General features: G+C 44.9%; 1 protein-coding gene across 1 annotated transcript in view; it reads left to right on the top strand.

The window, feature by feature from the left end:
• stab1 (stabilin 1) overlaps positions 1-19,977 on the top strand; it is a 260,057-nt gene that overhangs the window by 144,867 nt on the left and 95,213 nt on the right. The window contains exons 35-37 of the mRNA XM_078543330.1: positions 8,999-9,127; positions 16,023-16,079; positions 17,680-17,787. Coding sequence (XP_078399456.1) covers positions 8,999-9,127; positions 16,023-16,079; positions 17,680-17,787 — 294 coding nt within the window. The remainder of the gene's footprint in view (positions 1-8,998; positions 9,128-16,022; positions 16,080-17,679; positions 17,788-19,977) is intronic.

Raw genomic sequence — 19,977 nt, 5'->3', positions numbered from 1 at the left:
AACTTGCCAAAAGGTGTGAGTATTCATAATTTTCTTAAAATATGGGCATAGCAGGCAGTCCCTCAAAACTCTGTATTCACATGCATAATTACTTGACAGTGATTGGAGGTCATTCTACCTTTCATTGAATGGTATCCTTTTCTGTTGATGAATGCTATGGGATATTGAAAAGTTTCTGAATGGTTAAATGGGTGTGTAAATGATGGCCTGTACCCTGAGCATGCCACCTCTTTTGAAAAGCTCCATTGATCTTTTCTGATGCTGGCATCTGCTGGTAACCATTCTAATGCATGTCAAAGCAGGGGTATTTGTGACCTGGATAATGCAATGATTTTCTGCACATTACTTGAGCACTATTATCTGGAAAGAACCTGTGCTTAAAATAAGTTAAAAGCCTTTATCATTTTTACCATTGCTTGCAGAAAAGTATTGATGTAGTTCTTTGATGCATGTTTAGTTCAGCAGATGTCACAATTTATGTCTGTCTTCCTTGGTGAGACATACCCTCTTCCTACCACTCCTTGGTGAGGCTGAAGCAGATCGTTTCGTAGTGCCAATTATGCTGCCTGGAGCAATAATAGATCCTTATAATTGTCCTCATCTGCACCTGTGAACTTTTGTTAATGATACTCCTCCTCCAACATGTACAGCAAAGGAAGACTTGGTGATACAACCATCCTACTTTGTGAACTAAACCCATTGATTGCTGTTTACAATCCATGTGCTTGGTTGTTGTTGGAGCTTTGTCAATTTTCTCCACTGCCTGGACATAATGTTTAGAGCTGGTGTCATTAATACGATATGGACAAGAACACAAACATATAAATACTTGTGAGTTGATCTGTAATTGGCACTATCAGGCTCTTAGCAAGCCAAAGAAATTTGTTTTGGTTTTGTTCCTGTAGGAATTTTGGGAACTGGATTAAAATGCGCTAATAGTCCACTAATGCTAAAATGGGTTCATATTAATTCATGCTTAGTGCATATATTAGCTTTAAAACAAAGTAATTTCATCCTCCTTACAATTTAATGCTTCCTTTAGCATAGTTACTCTCCAGCTGCTATGAATGTAAGCTCTGACAGAGTTAAGTTCTTAACGCTATAATGCATATCTGGATGAGTCTGCATGCATTGGGCATTTCACCTCCTGTAACGGGAAGTCTGTTGTCATTGGGTCTGAGATTACATTAAAGCATGTTAGCCCTTTATCCTTTCCTGTTGAGGCCATTTACATGCATTTTTGAGCCCCCTACATGTGCATTTTTTGTTTAGTTCACAGCTGTTGAACCCCAAAGGAGAACACAGCTGTTCTTTTACATGAAGGAGGTTGGTTTTATCCTTGCAGCTGCTTTCTCAGGAGGCTGTATGTGGTCGACTTGAAGTGCTCAACCAGTTCTCTTAAGTGTGTACAGATGACTATTTAAAAATAACATTTTATAACAGTTAGTTGTGTTACTGGTGCTCTGGAGTTTTTTATCTGTCGAAGTGTTACAAATGTTTAAAGCTGAAGATGTTTCAAATTCTTTTATTCATTCCTGGGGATGTGTACATCACTAGCAAGGTCGGTATTTAATCTCCATCCTTAAAAAACATGGTGCTAGGTCTTCTTCTAGAACCATTGCAATTTTCTTTGTAACAGTTTGATTCAAGAGAGTGGGATACTAAGCCATTTCAGAAAGTCATTGAGAAATCAACCATGTTGGTGTGCAAATTTTTAAACAAAAGAAAATTGATTCACCTAGATGTAGGCATCACTGGTAAGGCCTGCATTTATTGCCCAATCTTAATTGACCTGGTAAAGGTGGTAGGGATCCAACACCGAGAAGGATAAGACCTACTGGCGCATGGAAATCCCACCACCTTCCAGGTCCCTTCAAAGCCACATACTATCCTGACTTGGAAATATATCACCATTCCTTCTTTGTCGCTGGGTTAAAATCCTGGAACTCCCTCCCTTACAGCACTGTGGGAGTACCATCACCATAGGTGGCAGAGATTGTCATCACTTGGTTCTATTTATAGTATGCAACTTCTATGCATGTGAAGTTCTTGTGGTACTGTGGGTAGCCTCCCTGCCTCTGAGCTAGAAGCTCTGGGTTCAAGTACCCTAGGACTTGATGGTCAAGGAAAGTGTATTCATAATGTGGCCAAACAGTTGATTATCAACTTACACATCCTTCCAGTACACGCCAATGTCCGGTGGCAAGAATGGGAGAGATTCCTGGTCAGCCATGTGATGGAAAGAAACTTAGAGCCTCTACCCATAACTCCAGATGACAACATGCATGGCACAGCAACCCAGACTCCCTGAGCGAACTGTAACATACTACCACCACTTCTGTTCATTTAGCATGCAGGGATGTTTTTGAACTCATTTGTTGTAACTTCGCTAGGTTGGCACCTCATTTTCAGGTGTGCCTCATGTTGCTCTCAGCATCCTCTTCTACACTTCTTATTGAACTTGAGCTGGTCACCTAGCTTGATGGTAATGGTAGAATGAGGGATATACCGGCTCATGAGGTTACAGATTGTGATGGAATATCATTCGTCTGCTGCTCAAGGCCCATATTGCCCCTTGGACACCCAACATTGAGCTGCTGGATCTGTTTTGAACCTTTCCCATTTAGCACATAGCAAGTAGTGCCACATAATACGATTGATGGTGTCGGCAGTGTGAAGACAGGATTTTGACTCTACAAGGATGTTCTCTCTCTCTCTCTCTCTCTCTCTCAATCTTAAGCCTGTTATAGGTGTAGAGCAACAACTATGGCCAGAATATTGCGCTCGTTGGGCAGGCGGGTGCCCGTCCTGAATGAACATAAAATGACACGTGATGATGTCGGGCAGGCGTCCCAACATCATCGCGCACTCGCACGATATTTCAATCAGCTGGCGTGCATGGGAGTTGGCAGCATGCCCGCCAACAATTAACAGACCTATTAAGGCCATTAAAGATCTAATTGAATTAAATTTTTCGCTGCCTGTCCAACCTTATAGTTGGCGGGCAGGCGAAAAGGCCAAGCGGCCTTTGGATTTTTTAGGAAACCTCATCATACGTGGGATAGGTTCCCAACAGCAATTAAAAATTAAATAAAAGTGTTAACATTTTATTCATAACATGTCCCTGCTCATGTGACAGAGACACATGAGGGGACATGTTTTTTTAACATTTTAAAATTCTTTATTTTTAATTTTCAAAAATCTTCATCTCCCAGAGCTTCATCTCTCAGGGAGCTTTCCCTGTGCGCACACGCATGCATACATGAACTTGCGCGATTGCCCTCCTTCCCCCTCACACAGGTAGCGCTAAGCACTGCAGCACGCATTTCACGCTGGGTGGGCCTTAATCGGTCTGCCAGCGTGAAATCGCGGTCGGGCTCCTATCGCGGGCGGCAGCCGGCTTCCCGCCCCAACCCCCCCCCCCCCGCCAAGCCTGCCCGATGAGGGCAAAATTCTGGCCTATAATTTTACATTCAGGTGGTTAAGCTAGATAATTGCACCAGGAGTAGCAGAGTTCATCGCTATGATGCCTCCCTTATATTTGTGAACCAGCCATTGAATTGTCATATGTTCCGTGGTCTGTTCTGGGTGATCACAGTAACACACTGGAGAGATTTTTCTGTTTGTACATCAAGTATTCACATTTGCCATGCTTTTTGGGGGTACAGTTTATGGTTGCCCATGAGCTCATGGAAGATTGAAGTCAGGAATCATTTGCATTAGGTTTTTCACAAGGTGTTTGCGACTTCTTATGAACCCAATTCAGCTTCCAAGCTTAACCAAGGTTGAAGTTGCATTGTTGAAGGTGCAAAAGGGCTTGAGTGACTTCAAGCAATGTTGAGGGATGTTTTTGAGGTTCTACTGGAAAGGAAGACATTTGTTTCCCTCGATTTGTTGAACTTCCTGGGGTGTTGCAGCATCATAGCGAATGAATGGGTGAGTGATGTGCAACAGCATGGGCAACCAGAGTATTGGGATCTACTTGAGGATTCCATGAATGTGCCACATTTCTTTGTTCAGTTGGATATCAACAAGTTGAGTCTGACTACCTCTGGTCTCACACCTATGTACAGTACTCAACTACAGAGTACACAAGGAACTTCGCTGATGTCTGAAGCACTGCAGTACTGAGTACTGAAGATTTTCTAGCTTCTGAAGCAGGTTGACCATTGTCTTCATCTTGGCAGCTACTTTCTTCAGCTGGCCATGAAAGGTTAGCGTATGGACCAGTGTCACACCAAGAAAAGTCAGTGTGCGGTCATGTTCCACAGTATTTGAGGTTCCATTTCACCAACCATTCGAGTCCATAAGGACCGTGCGATGGTCACTTCAATACTGTCATGCACAGATGCATCTGCAATCAGCAACTGATGAGGACAAATAGATTTTTCCCTCACTTTGGTTTTCTCAACACCTGCCAGAAGTCTAGGCTAGCGGTAATGTCCTTCAAAATTCAACCATTTTGGTAAGTGGTGGTGTTACTGAACCACTCTTGATGATGGACATTCAAGTCCCCACCCTGTGTAAATTCTGTGCCCTTACTACCCTCAGTACTTTTTCCCAGTAGTTTTCAACATGGGGAACTAATTCATCAGCTGAGGGAGGGCATGAGAATGAGGATGAGGTTTCCTTGCCAATATTTGACCTGATGCCATGAGACTTCATGGGGTCTGAAGTCAATGTTGAACCACTCCTCCCTACTATATCGTACATTGCTGCCACCTGTACTATTTAGATCTGTCCTGTCACTGGTATAGTGGTGATAGAGGAGTCTAGGACGTTGGCTGACAGGTACAATTCTGTGAGTAAGGCTGTTGCTTAGCTAGTCTGTGGATCACCTCTCCCAATTTTGGCAAAAGTCCCAAGATGTTAGTTAGGAAGACTTTGCAGGGTTGATTGGTCTGGGTGTGCCTTTGTCTTGTCTGAATCCTATGACTTGGTCAGTGTTGAGTAATCATCTGGTTTTATGATTTTTTTTCTCATCCATTCATGGGTTGTGAAAGTCGCTGAAAAGGCCAGCGTTTGTTGCCTATCACTAATTGTCCTTGAGAAGATGATGGTGAACTGACTTCTTGAACTGATGCGAATACACACACATTGCTGTTGCAAAGGGATTTTTTTTTGCAGTGGTTTGCTACAACTGAGTGGTTTCAGAGTGCAATTAAGAGTCAACTACATTGCTGTGGTCTGGAGTCACATATAGATAGGCCAGACTGGCTAAGGACGCATGTTTCCTTTCCTAAAGGGCATTAGTGAACCAGCTGGGTTTTTATGACAATCCAAGAGCTTAATGATTGGCATTACCAGCTTTTTATTCCAGATTTTCTTTTATTTAGCTGAATTCAAATCTGCAAATTGCCATGATACAATTAGGACACACCTTCTAGTAACATGAGTATTGATGAAAAAAGACATTTTGTCAAAGTTTTTCGTCTTTCACTCATGAGGACAATCGCAAGAATACCAATGCTAGGGAAAGCAATGACTTTATACTGTCTAAGAAGACAGTGCTGATTGGTTGGCAAGTGGACTCTGACTGATAGAGGTCTTGGCATGGAGAATGCACCAGGTAATAGTGACTGGCAGTTAACTGTCAAGCATTGTTTGAAATTTTACACCAGGCAGCTTGACTCTGAATGGTCAAGGCATTGCCCCAGGGAATGAACCAGTGAATGGTTGTCACATATTTTGTTTAGCTGAAGCAGGCACAATGTATGCACATGCTCTTACTGTCTGCAAAGAACAGAGCCCTATATGTAGCTTCCAGTACACGCAAATGCACCACACTGCGAGCCCCACAATCTTAAATTGGTTGTTGGTGTAATTTTTAGCACACTGAGATTATTTTACAAATGTTGTCCAATCGTGGAATCACATCTAATGTTGGACAATGTGTTTTGAGTTTTGCAAGCATGGGCTGGTTGGGTACAGTCTGTATCTTGCCCGTTGTGAACAGCGGGAGGAACATGCTGTTTGATATGATCCGCCAGTCTTTGGGATGTACAGCCTACATACCTAGCAACACGAGTGGTATTCACCGCTAATAGGTTGCTGCCGTCAAGCCAAAAAGACATTCTGCCTATCACACAAATGAATAATGTGGTATATGAATTTCGGTGCCAGTGTGATGCTAGGTATGTAGGCCATACATCCCAAAGACTGGTGGATCATATCAAACATGTCCCTTCCGCTGTTCACAATGGGCAAGATACAGACCATACCCAACCAGACCATGCTTGCAAAACTCAAAACACAGTGTCCAACGTTAGATGTGATTCCGTGATTGGACAACATTTGCTAAATAATCCTCACTGTGCTAAAGTTACGCCAACAACCAATTAAAGATTGTCAGTTGGGCTCGCAATGTGGCACATTTGCATGTACTGGAAGCTACATATATTAATACGCAGGGCCCTGTTCTTTGCAGACAGAAAGAATATGTACACACATTGCGCCTGTTTCAGCTAAACAAAATAAGTGATAGCCATTCACTGGTTCATTCCCTGGGGCAATGCCTTGACCAATCAGAGTCAAGCTGCCTGGTTTAAAATTTCAAACAATGTTTGACAGTTAACTGTCAGTCACTATTAATTGGTGCATTCTCCATGGCAATTCCTCTACCAAGCAGAGTCCACCTTCCAACCAATAAGCATTCTCTTCTCATACAGTACAAAGCTCCCCTGAGGCAGACCGATCGTGTCAGCCTGTTCCTGCCCCATGGAACTCATTTCTTGCTATCTTGACTCCGTTCTCTCTCCCCTTGTCCAGTGTCTTCCCACCTACATCCGCGATTCCTCTGGCGCCCTACATCATATCAACAATTTCCAGTTCTCTGGCCCCAACCGCCACCTCTTCACCATGGACGTCCAATCCCTCTACACCTCCATCCCCCACCGGGATGGTCTGAGGGCTTTCCGCTTCTTCCTCGAACAGAAGCCCGAAAAATCCCCATCCACCACTACTCTCCTCCATTTCTCACTGAACAATTTCTCCTTAAACTCGTCTCACTTCCTCCAAATAAAAGGTGTTGCTATGGGTACCCGTATGGGCCCCAGTTATGCCTGCCTCTTTATGGGGTATGTGGAACATTCCTTGTTCCAGTCCTACTCAGGCCCCCTCCCACAACTCTTTCACCGGTACATCGATGACTGCTTCGGTGCTGCTTCATGCTCTCGTCTGGACCTGGAAAAATTTATTAATTTTGCTTCCAATTTCCACCCCTCCATCATTTTCACATGGTCCATCTCTAACACTTCCCTCCCCTTCCTTGACCTCTCTGTCTCAATTTCTGGTGATAGACTGTCCACCAATATTCATTACAAGACTACCGACTCCCACAGCTACCTCGACTACAGCTCTTCACACCCCGCTTCCTGTAAGGACTCCATCCCATTCTCTCAGTTTCTTCACCTCCATCGCATCTGTTCTGATGATGCCACTTTCCAAAACAGTTCTTCTGACATGTCTTCCTTCTTCCTTAACCGAGGTTTTCCACCCACAGTGGTTAACAGGGCCCTCAACCGTGTCCAGCCCATCTCCCGCGCATCCGCCCTCACTCCTTCCTCTCCCTCCCAGAACCATTATAGGGTCTCCCTTGTCCTCACCTATCACCCCACCAGCCTCCGCATTCAAAGGATCATCCTCCGCCATTTCTGTCAACTCCAGCATGATGCCACCACCAAACACATCTTCCCTTCACCCCCGCCGGCAGCATTCCACAGGGATCGTTCCCTCTGGGACACCCTGGTTCACTCCTCCATCACCCCCTACACCTCAACCCCCTCCCATGGCACCTTCCCATGCAACTGCAGAAGGTGTAACACCTGCCCCTTTACATCCCCCCTCCTCACTGTCCAAGGGCCCAAACGCTCCTTTCAAGTGAAGCAGCGCCTCACTTGCACTTCCCCCAATTTAGTCTACTGCATTCGCTGCTCCCAATGCAGTCTATCTACATTGGAGAGATCAAACTCAGCCTGGGTGATCGCTTTGCAGAACGCCTTCGGTCTGTCCGCAAGCATGACCCAGACCTCCCTGTTGTTTGCCATTTCAACACACCACCCTGCTCTCAAGGCAACATGACCGTCCTTGGCCTGCTGCAATGTTCCAGTGAAGCTCAACGCAAACTGGAGGAATAGCACCTCATCTTCCGACTAGGCACTTTACAGCCTTCCGGACTTAACATTGAGTTCAACAATTTCAGATCATGAACTCTCTCCTCCATCCCCACCCCCTTTCTGATCCCCCTTTTTCCAATAATTTATAATTTTTTAAATATATTTTTCTTTTCTCACCTATTTTTAAATTTATTTCAATCTATTGTTTAATCTCCACCTTTTAGCCCATTTTGATCCCTTCCCCCCCGCCCCACCCCCTCTAGGGCTATCTGTCACTTGCTTGTCCTGCTTTCTACCCTTAATGTCCCCATTAGCACATTCCTTAGATAATATCACTACCGTCAACACCCCTTTGTCCTTCTTTCTATGACATCTTTGGCAATCTCTTCTTTGCCTCCACCTATCACTGGCCTTCTATCCAGCTCTACCTATCCCACCCCCCTCAACCAGCTTATATTTCACCACATTTCTATATTTCTTTAGTTCTGATGAAGAGTCATACGGACTCGAAACATTAACTGTGTTCTTCTCCTCAGATGCTGTCAGACCTGCTGAGTTTTTCCAGCTATTTTTGTTTTTGTTACTGGAATTCTTGCGATTGTCCTGATGAGTGCAAGACGATAAGCTTTGACAAATTGTCTTTTTTCAGCAATACTCGTTCTGTATTACCAAATGACTATTCCAGTAACACATTATTACACCACCATACCTGCTTACTAAAGGATAAACTCCTCCTAGTCTAGGTAAAGGTTTTGATGATTTATGAAAAGGTATAATTGATTTATTATATCAGCCTATTATCTCTTGCAAAAGATTGGTTTTTCTGCAATTATTATTAAAATGCAAATTATTATTAAGATGCAAATTGCAATTATTTTTTCCAGATTTTTATAAATGACGTTCCATTAAATGATTTTCACAATGAAACAAGAAATGGGATCTTGCTAGGAATGACTCAGGTTCTTCAAATGCAGAAGAATAGATGTGACATCAATGACACTATAACGGTAGAGGTATGTATAAAATACTAGTGTATATATAAATAGAACCGTGCTACTCCATGTACCTTTTGGTTTCTGTTGACAAGTTTATCTGGCTGTGAGATGTTGCCTAAGCTGGGATCAGTTGCTACTCGCTGTTCAATTTTTTTACTGCTTTCCAGCAGAAGAGGCTGAAGAAATACCATTATGAGGCTTCTGGCTTTCTCACAGCAACTGAAAGGACCTTGTTAAAATCAAAAAAATTAATGCAACTATTGATAATATATTTTCCTGTCCTTTGTTTGTAAGCGCCCCTTGTACCATTGTTGAAATTATAAACTTACGGTATGGAGGATCGCAGGCGTTGGCCCACATCCAATCACTCCATGGTACATTATTTTGGAGATTGGTCTTTGGGGATTTTGTAGTTCTCGAGAAAATGTTAGTAACACTGGGACAGATGTCCAATTCCAGACATGTGCATAAAGGATCAAGCCATCAAATGTCATTATTGATAGAATTCCCTAATCCATCATATATTTAAATACAATGGGCGGAATTGGAATGGTTGGAATTTTGTTCTCCCGACTTTCAAGGCAGGTTAAAGGCGGGTTGAACTTCCCAACGAACATGTCGGGAATTCCATTTGCATGCATTAGCATCTCATGTATGCTCATTAAAAGGCCACCTCAGCAGAATTAAGCTCCCCCTCCAAATTAAGCTCCCTGCCAGTGAGAATTTAGAACATGCAGTTTTACGACTGTATATAAGTGGCATGCACCTGGCAAGCTTCACCTCTTCCATGACTTTGAGGTCAATAGATGCTGCTTTACTCCTTCTTAGGGGGGCCTTGCATAACTTCACTCATTTTGAGTACCCTCAGCAAATGCTGCACCAAGGCTGGACAAGGAAGTCAGATGAGGGCTGGAAGAGAGGGGGTAAGGCGAAAGGGTGGAGTGAAGGCTGAACAGGGAGGGTAAGGCAGGCAGGGTGGGGAGAGTGCCCGGGGAAAGGGGAGAATATCATGGGAAGGGGGGACAGAGGAAGCCTAGCAAAGGGGGTGAAAGTGTCTGGGCAAGGGGGGAGGAAGCATCTTAGAGGGCAGAGTCAGTGGTGTCGGCTGTGGGATCGTGGGGGGGTGGGGGGGGGGGTGGGGAGGTGAATTCAGGAGGGAGGGAGTAGTCACCGTCAGAGTGGGGAGTAGAATGCAATAAGATGGCAGGTCCAGTGTGAGAGTCTGGTAGGTGAAGGTCTCATCAGCTAAGTCACAGAGGGGAACAAGACAGGTGGCTCAGATAACGGTAACGGGAGAGGATAGGGTCAGGGTGGGCATGGGGACGATAACAGGTGTTGGCCATGAGGTGAGAAAAGACATGTGGATGTGAATCGTGTTAGGGTCTAGATAACAGAGAGGTTCAAAGATGACAGAGGAGAGGGGAATGGTGATATTGGTGGGCCTATGATGATGGGCGAAGTTGGCTGGTGACATTGGGAGGGTAGAAGGTGGTGGAGTGAGTCTAGAAGGTGACGTGCACCATTTCTGACCTTGACTACACAGTTAATCAGTCAGTGAGACCCCTTGAGGTGGGAGGAGGGTCTTTTCAGGAGGGTGGAGCTCAAAGTCAGCACTTTGTGGCCGACTAAAGGGACACACAAATAATTATGGGACATATGGGTGTCAAAGATGCTCATTTGTGTTCTCCTCTCTGTGGTTAAGCCTGCTTTGCAGCAAGTTTGTCCCTGATTCATGGATTTCATAACATCCAGATCCCAGCAAGGTGTGGACCTGACATACATTCATTGCCATTTACCATTGGCTGCAGCCAGAGGCAGGGATGAAGGGAGGGAGGGTGGTGGAATGCCTGCAAGGGGCATGGCTGGTTAATGGCCACTGCCAACTCACAACTCCAAACCTTCATCCTCTCTTGGCTGACAAGGGATTACATGGTTAGTCTTTCCATGTTGCCAAGGTAATGGTCTCTCTATCAAGTTTTGAGGGTTGTGGAGACAAGCAGACAAATGTTATCTTGCGACTTCTTGCACATGGCTCTCATTGTCCTGGTCAAAGAGCAATGTTTCCATACGCATCCATGCATGAACAGGAGGAACACCCATTTCTGGTCCTCCAGGATGTCCTTTACCTAGAAAGGGTGGGGTGGGGATACCATGTCTAGATGGAGGGCAAGTGAAGGGCTTAGCATTTGCTTGCTAGCTTTGAGATAGGGGGAAACCTGTAAAGGACGTGCTCAATTAATGTACCACTTCAATTTGTTCACACATCCACTGAGGCATTGATCATGCAGGCTGTAGGCAACCTTGCCTCAGTAATGGCTGTTATCCAGATGAGGAGAAGGAGGGCCCATCGCAGGTTGGCACAGGGCCAGGAGGAGCAAGGGCCTGAGCAGGAAGAGGCATGGGGCTTCTATAAGGTCAAGATGCAGGCAGACATGGAACACTGCAATGGAGAGCATTGGCCCAACCATGGATGTATTGCCAGCAGTGCTCTATTTAGAAAATGCCAGAGATAGCCTTGTATGTCCCACGATGTTGTTGCTCACGTGATGTGGATCCAACAGGGATCAGGCTATTTTAGATCTGGTAATGTATAATGAGGCAGGTTTAATAAATGATCTCAGAGTAAAAGGTCCCCTAGGAAACACTGACCATAACATGGTGGAATTTAGCATTCAGTTTGAGAGTGAGAAACTTAGTTCAGAAACATCTGTTCTAAACTTAAATAAGGGTAATTACAAAGGAATGAGGGCAGAGTTGGCTGGAATGGACTGGGAAAGGAGTTTAGCAGAAAAGACAGTTGATGAAATGGCAGATGTTTAAGAAAATAGTTAATGACTCACAACATAGATATTCCAGTGAGGAAGGAGGATTGTAGGAAGGGGATAAACCAACCATGGTTGACCAAGGAAATTAAGGATAGTATCAAAGTGAAAGAAAAAACATGAAACCTGGCAAAGATTAATGGTGAGGCAGAGGATTGGGAAAATTTTAATAACCAACGGAAGATGACTAAAAAAAAATAAAGAGGGAAAAAATAAAGGTAAACTTGAGGGTAAACTAGCAAGTAATATAAAAATGGACAGTAAGAGCTTCTTTAAATGTATAAAAATGAAGAGAGAGGCCAAAGTCAATATAGACCCCTTAGAGAATGAGGCTGGGGAAATAATAATGGGGAACCAGGAAATGGCAGAGGAGTTGAATAAATGCTTTGCATCAGCCTTCACCAAAAGTACTACATGGGGCAAAAGTGAGGGGGGTGGGGGGAAATAAATACAATAACTATCAGTAGAGTAAAAGTACTAGGGAAACTAATGGGGCTAAAGGTCGATAAGTCACCTGGACCTGATGGGTTGCATCCTAGGATATTAAAGGAAATAGCTGCAGAGATAGTGGATGCACTGGTAGTAATCTTCCAAGAGTCCTTAGATTCTGGAAAAGTCCCAGAGGATTGGAGCACTGCCAATGTAACACTCTTATTCAAAAAAGGAGGGAGACAAAAAAACAGGTAACTGTAGACCAGTTAGCTTAACATCTGTCATTGGGAAAATGTTGGAGTCTATTATAAAGGATGAAATAGCAGAGCATTTAGAAATGCATAATCTAATCAAGCAGAGTCAGCATGGCTTCATGGAGGGGAAATCATGCCTGACAAATTTATTAGAATTCTTTGAGGAGGTAACAAGCAGGATGGATTAGGGGAACCACTAGATGTAATATATTTGGATTTTCAAAAGGCGTTCGATAAGGTACCACACATAAGGCTATTTAATAAGATAAGAGCCCATGATGTTGGGAATGGTATATTAGCATGGTTAGAGGACTGGCTAACTAATAGAAGACAGAGAGTTGGAATAAGGGGAGCATTTTCAGGATGGCAACCTGTAACTAGTGGAGTGCCACAGGGATCAGTGCTGGGGCCTCAATTATTTACAATATATATTAATGACTTGGATGAGGGAAATGAATGTACTATCGCCAAGTTTGTGGATGACACAAAAATAGGTGGGAAGGCAAGTGGTGAGGATGACGCAAAGAGCCTACAGAGGGCTATAAACAGGTTAAGTGAATGGGCAAAAAAGTGGCAGATGGAATAGAATGTGGGAAAATGTGAGGTTATGCACTTTGGCAGGAAGAATAGAGGAGTTGGATATTATTTAAATGGAGAAAGACTGCAGAAAGCTGCAGCACAGAGGGGTTTGGGGGTGCTCATGCATGCATCACAAAAAGCTAACATACTAGTTCAGCAGGTACTAGGTAAGACAAATGGAATGTTGGCCTTTATTTCAAAGGGGATGGAGTATAAAAATAGGGAAGTCTTGCTAAAACTATACAAGGCACTAGTTAGACCACACCTAGAATACTGTGAACAGTTTTGATCACCTTATCTAAGGAAAGATATACTGGCGTTGGAGGCAGTCCAGAGAAGGTTCACTCGGTTGATCCTGGGAATGGAGGGATTTTCTTATGAGGAGCAGTTGAGTCGGTTGGGCCTGTACTCATTGGAGTTTAGAAGAATGAGAGGTGACTTTAATGAAACATATAAGATTCTTAGGGGACTTCACAGGGTAGATGCTGAGAGGTTGTTTCCCCTTGTTGGAGATCTAGGACCAGAGGGCATAATCTCAGAGTAAGGGGGCACCCACTTAAAACAGAGATTAGGAGGAATTTCTGCTCTCAGGGGGTGCTCAATCTATGAAATTCTTTACCGCAGAGGGCTGTAGAGGCTGGGTCATTAAATATATTCAAGGCTGAGATAGACAGGTTTTTAATCAGTAAGGGAATCAAGGGTTATGGGGAAAAGGCAGGAAAGTGGAATTGAGGTTTATCAGATCAGCCATGATCTCATTGAATGGTGGAGCTGACTCGGTGGGCCAAATGGCCGACTTCTGTTCCTACGTCTTATGGTCTTTTGATCTGCTAGCTTCTCCAGTCCGACCTGCGGCCGCAAGGATTCTGTAGGAGTTGTGCAGAGCTCCTGGCCTGCAATGAGTGAATGTCTGTCTTGGTGCCCTTTAAATATGGCACCAGGACCTTAAACCACATTAAGTAACGGTGGGGGTGGGGGCGACTTTCTGCCCGCCATGTCACGGGATTTGCTGAGCTCCTTGCAGACGCATAATTACTATCTGAAAAGTAGAAGATTAATCACCTGCCCCACCGCCCAGCTGGAATCATGCCGCATTTCCCGCCCGCCACCGGACTTAGGCTAGGATTTTCCAGCCCTGCTGTGGTGGGACCCGCCGTAGGGGATGTGGTGGGCCAGCCAAAAGTCCATTGTCTTTCGGCGCGATCTGAAGATCATGGTGGTGGGCAGGTCCAGAAAATCCTGGCCTTAGTTTCCAATATTGGAAAATCCCATCCAATATCTTGATTCAGGGGTATCTTTTTCTTATCAAGGGCTACTCACACATAGACAAAATCATCGCAGGCCATACACACTTAAAAACAAAATTAATTAATTAATTTTTTTTACAGAGAATACAGAAACATTCAACTCACCCACTGCTTTAAAGCAATGGCTGAGTTTGCTTTTCCTTCATAAGCCTTTTTATGTCTGCTGGCACTGATGATGTTGCTACTCACAACTGGCTGTCCAAATTCATGTCTGTTAATCTGGCACGCAGACCGTTCTTTGCGAGAGAAAGTTTTGAAAAAATGCTGCTCACAGCAGTATGTAGTTCCAAACAGCGATGCAATGCTCAGCGCGTTTCCTCAAGTTTGGAAATTCATCGGTGCCTACATGGAGTAGCAAAGGCAGGTTATTGTATTTAGCCTTAAGTTCAATGTTGCTTTCTGTAACTTCATGTTGAAGGTCTTCAGGTATATCGACTGCTTCAATATTGAGTGGTGTAGCAAAAATGTTTAATTGCAGTTCCTTCTCTAACTCAAATTAGATAACACTAAATCACCCAAAAAAAGCCCAGAGTAGGACAGCTGTGTCTCAATCACAGTACTCCTGAAATTCAGCTCAACTTTTTGATTGCTTTCATTTTCCATTCTCTTTCTCTGTCTCTCTCCTTTCCCACTCTGTTTCACTCCCAAACCAGCCCAGGGCAGTGACTCAACAACCCAAGGCTCTGACCGACTCCCAGTCTGAGGCTGCACCTGGGCCTGGAGCCTGGGCCTCTCCCTCAGTCTGCAGGTTCTGAGCTACTGTCCTGGGGCATCAATGGAGCTGGGAGGGGGAATAGCCGCTCATGGAGCCGGGTGTCCTGCTCCCTTTCTCCCCCGCCCAGGATTACTCACACTTCATCACCCAAACAGCAGCTGGCAGCTTCCCCCCTCCCCCGCCCCCTCCGCCCTGCGCTCCTGCTCCCGGATCGTGGGCTTCACTCTCTCCCCACAGCCTGGGCCTCTGGTGACTGCAGCCAAGGCACATCAGAGCATGGCGGATGGCCCAGAGTGCAGCACGTGGGGAGAGGGGGGGACGTGGCCAGATTTTGAAATCTCACCGCGGGCCAGATGAAAAAGTGTAACAGGCCGGATCCAGCCCCCAGGCTGAGGGTTCTCCAACCCTGTCTTAATTCAAGCATTGAGTGGTCCTGATTTTTTTTTTAATTTTCATGCTTATCGCATTAAACACTGGAGAATGTGCATACTATATGGTCCAATTTTATCTATGTGCAAGTGAATGGGTTTTGAATTAGTTAAAATCTTGCCTTATAAATCTAATCACAATCAGGTAAAATGTTTGTCAACCGTTTTATGTTGCTTTCCCTTAATTTGAATTACTGAATGAATGATTGGATATCCTATTGTATAAATATTTTTAATTGGGTTATTTTCATTTAAAATCTAGAGAAACTTGACTAAAATTAACTTTTCTTGGCAAACTGGCTCAAATGTATCGTATGTATAACCACATGCCAACGTGAACAGAATAGAAATCAAAGTTAATATTTTTCTTTCTAAGGGAATATGTGGCAGCTGTGATCATAATCCCATCTGTCCTCAGGGGACAACCCCAATGGTAAGTATAAATTCTGATGCCATCTTTAGTTTTACTGCTCTTTTCCAATGTGATCCCTTGTATGATTTGCCCTATGTATAATGTAACTCTAGATTAATTCCAACTTTCCAAAAATGATTTATTGCAAAAGACATATAAATGCTGTAAGTGAATGATTTTGCTGGCAAGAGCTTTAAATGTAAATGGACTCCAATTTTTCCTCTGCTTGAAAAAAATCTCTCATTTCTGGGTATTGAATCATCCAGTGATTCAGCCAAGAGCAGAAAGCTCATGCAGGTAAGGCAGGCACATAAAAGTGTCAAGCATCTTTCAGACTCAAATTCATGGCCTTCTATTTTTGAGGTCCGAGCTGTTTTTACAATGAGATGAGCGTTATGACACAGCTGATGGTAAATGTCAAGCTGCTCAAATCCCACAGGGAAACTTGCAACAACTTCCACAACTGTTTATTGCAATTTGATTTTTATTTCAAGATGCGTGCCTTGAATTCAGTATAATGAGCCTACCGAGACTTAGAGGTTTTCATAAAACTAAATTAAACATTTATTAATAAAATAAATAATTTTAAGCAAATACATAGGTCTACAAATTACTATTATGATAACTCCTAGCTCCCTAATTAATCTAACTCCCAGTTACACCTTCGTTAAGGTAACAGTAACAACAAAATAGATTTTAACAGACCCAGGCAAAGCACACACAATACAGGGATGTTCGCAATGAATTCTCTTAGCTTAATAAGAATTAGCTGAAGGATGGCATGGACCGCAGAAAGAGGTCAAGAGGGATCATCCTCTTTTCGATATTTAAGTACTTATTTTGTGTATAACTTTATATTTTTTCCCAAATGCTTGGGTTGTATTTAACTGTATTTGTAACAAGATCAAGGATTGTGGGGCATTTTCAAGACATAATGGGCAGAATTTTCTGCCTGTCAGGCGGGCGGGCCCGACCCAATCTCCGGCGGGCGCGGAGCCGATCCCCACCAGCGAAGCGGGCCTCACCACCATTTTACATGGGCGTGCCAATTAAGGCCCGCCCAGCGTGACATCCAGCGGGAAGCACTATGCGCTCCCTGTGTGGGCGGGGTGGGGGTTCCCTAAAAGTGAGAGTGCGCATGCGCACAAAAGCTAAGTGCAGCCTCAGGGAGATTGCCTGGACTTTGAAAAATATTAAAAATAGAAAAAAAACCCTTACATGTCCCCCTCATGTGACAAATCCCGCCGCTGTATGTGGTTTCACGTTTTCTCTATTTGCCGCCGGGGCTCCTGGCCTGCCTGCCAACCTTAAGGTTGGATGGGCAGGTCCTTCAATTGGTTAAATGATCCTGTCAATGGCCTCAATTGGCCATTGACAGGTCGGCGGGCACACAGCTGATTTTGCTGTGCCACCGCCTTCCTGAAAATTTAAATGGGGTGGGATGACGTCGGGGGTTCCGCCCAATGTCATCCCGCATCATTTTATGCGTCGGCAAGAGGGCCCTGCCCCCTACTCGCTGACGGCAAAGTTCTGCCCAATATGTTAATGATTTTAGCTGCAAAAGTTCATAATCAATAAAATATGTCATTTTGAAGCGTCAATTAATTATTTTTTTGCATAGGAATTTCCTCGCCAACTTGGAACACCCAACTGCTATTATAAAGAATTTAGAAATGGCAGAAACATGAAACTTTCTGGCTGCAAGCCCAGCTGTATAAAAGTAACCTTAGTAAGTATATTTTCTACCAGCAAAATTTCTTCCTTACCTCCCAGTTTTTCTTCCATCTTCTTGAGGCACTGACTCACGCAAGTAATAATTTTCTTGTCAGTATTTAATGGAGGCAACAGGGGGTCTCACCTGCCAGTTGGAGAGCCAGCGAGAACCACATCTGGCTTCTTTTCGGGAAGACCCACCAAATTAAGTGCTAATCAGGTACTTAACTGGGCAGTTTTGGGCCTTCTCCAGGATCAAGGACCCTAGGGGCAGAAGGCCCACCCACCAAGAGCTGCCAGCCAATCAAACCTCAGCGTGGTGACGGGTGTGAAAAAGGATGTTTTTCCCACCAGCCGCAATGGCAGGTTTTTGCACCGTATCGTCTGCTTTCCAGCAGCCCCCAAATTTAGTGACGCCTCTCTGGGGCTCATGCTGCATGCAGTAGATGCCCACTGTGAACTCTTCTACCCCGCTCTGGGCGAAGACCAGCCACCAAGCTCACCAATCCAGCATGGGAGGCGGGGGGTGAGCGCCAACGCCTTCCAAAAGAGAACAGCCATCCAGTGCAACAAGTGGATGAATGATCTCCTCCATTCCACCAGGGTAAGTCATTCTTCTCATCACTCTCAACTCACACAATCACAAACCCATCACACATCCACAGGGTTCGCACTCACTGCCAGCTCAAGGCACATCACCGCACACTCACAAACGCCCTCATCACCCATGCCCATCGTGCCCTTATGCCGTTCATGGCACCACTCACACTCCACACGTGTCAGACATCCTTCTCATCTGGCCTGGCAGGCATCGTGCTTACACTCTCTCCATCTGTCTCAATACAGGATAAGCTAGCCCACAACTAGAGGAGAATATCCCAGACTGGGGGAGGCATGCCCAAGCTGTAGGTCCTCACAGCGTTTGAAAATACATCCATCCAGTTGGCTGGCGAGGATGTGGACTGTTCCTGTGCAGACGGCGAGGTCGGTGGCTCTCAATCAAGTGAGGATTTTGTACTGGAAGCATTCATCAGACAACCATACTGGGAGTGATGTCTCCTGTTTCAGTCTCCTGCCATGCACTAAGCTGAGGGCAGCCACAAGCCAGGTCATCAACTCCAGCCCTGAGGACGCTTTGGAAGATGAATCCACAGACTCACCAATGGAAGACCCATCACAGCACTCACCCACAAAATCCACCAGCTCAGAGCCACACATCTCGGTGGGACCTAGTTCTAGGTTAGCCTCAGGGTCACAGTCTGGTGTCACACTGCACTGCCTGATCCATAGCAGACGGGAGCAGGGAACCAGATGGTGCACAGGCATCATCAGCCACAACCTCTGTGGGTAGCTCTTGTGCCCAAGGAGCCAGCCTTGCAACCTTTGTGGTCCTTTAAGATATCAGGGATCTGAGATCTGCTAAGGATGTAGGAGTTGTGGGCACTTCTGGGGTATCATGCATAAACCTGCATGATGCATTTGTTATGGTCATGGACCAGCTGAAAATTCAGCAAGTGGAAGCCCTTGTGGTTCACATACTGGACTGCTGTTGCCATGGAGATCTAAGCGCCACATGAGTGCAGTCAATGGCACCCTGCACTTGTGGAAAACCAGAGATCGCTACAAATCCCAGTGCTTTTGCTTCCTATCTTGCCTGATCCCAGTCAAAATGCACAAAGAAGATGGCATCCATGACCTTCTGGCTGCACTTGTGGGTGGAGGCTTGTGAGATCCCGCACAGGTCACATCTGGAGCCCTGAAAGGAGCCACTGGCGTAAAATTTGAGCACTGCGGTCACTTTCACGACCACTAGCAGTTGATGCCCTCCAAGTCCCCATGGCGCCAAACCCTGCAGCAGGTGACATACGTGACTGACCAGGTTCCTAGACATACGCAGTCTTCGGCGAAACTGGTTCCCACTCATCTGCAGGAATGACAAGGGCCATCTACAGAACCTGGGTCTAGCGAGGTGCCTACGAGCAAAGGTTCTCTGTGAATCTTTGTCCGGAGGTAGTCCTGACGTCCCTTCATCTTGACGGTGGCGCTCCTCCATTTGCCAAGCCACAATCTTCTCTGCTCCCTGTAAGCTTTTAGGCATACAGCTAGATCACCAGGCTCCATGATCCTGAAGGTCTCCTCCTGCAGTATCAAAGAGAGAGACACGAGAGTTAGCATATGTCTCCTAAGGACCTCTCTTAGTTAAGTC

This window comes from Cetorhinus maximus, chromosome 6 (assembly GCF_964194155.1).
Source record: "Cetorhinus maximus chromosome 6, sCetMax3.hap1.1, whole genome shotgun sequence".
NCBI classification, from domain to species: domain Eukaryota; kingdom Metazoa; phylum Chordata; class Chondrichthyes; order Lamniformes; family Cetorhinidae; genus Cetorhinus; species Cetorhinus maximus.
Note: the sequence above shows the minus strand (reverse complement) of the source record. Positions and strands in the feature narration are given on the sequence as shown.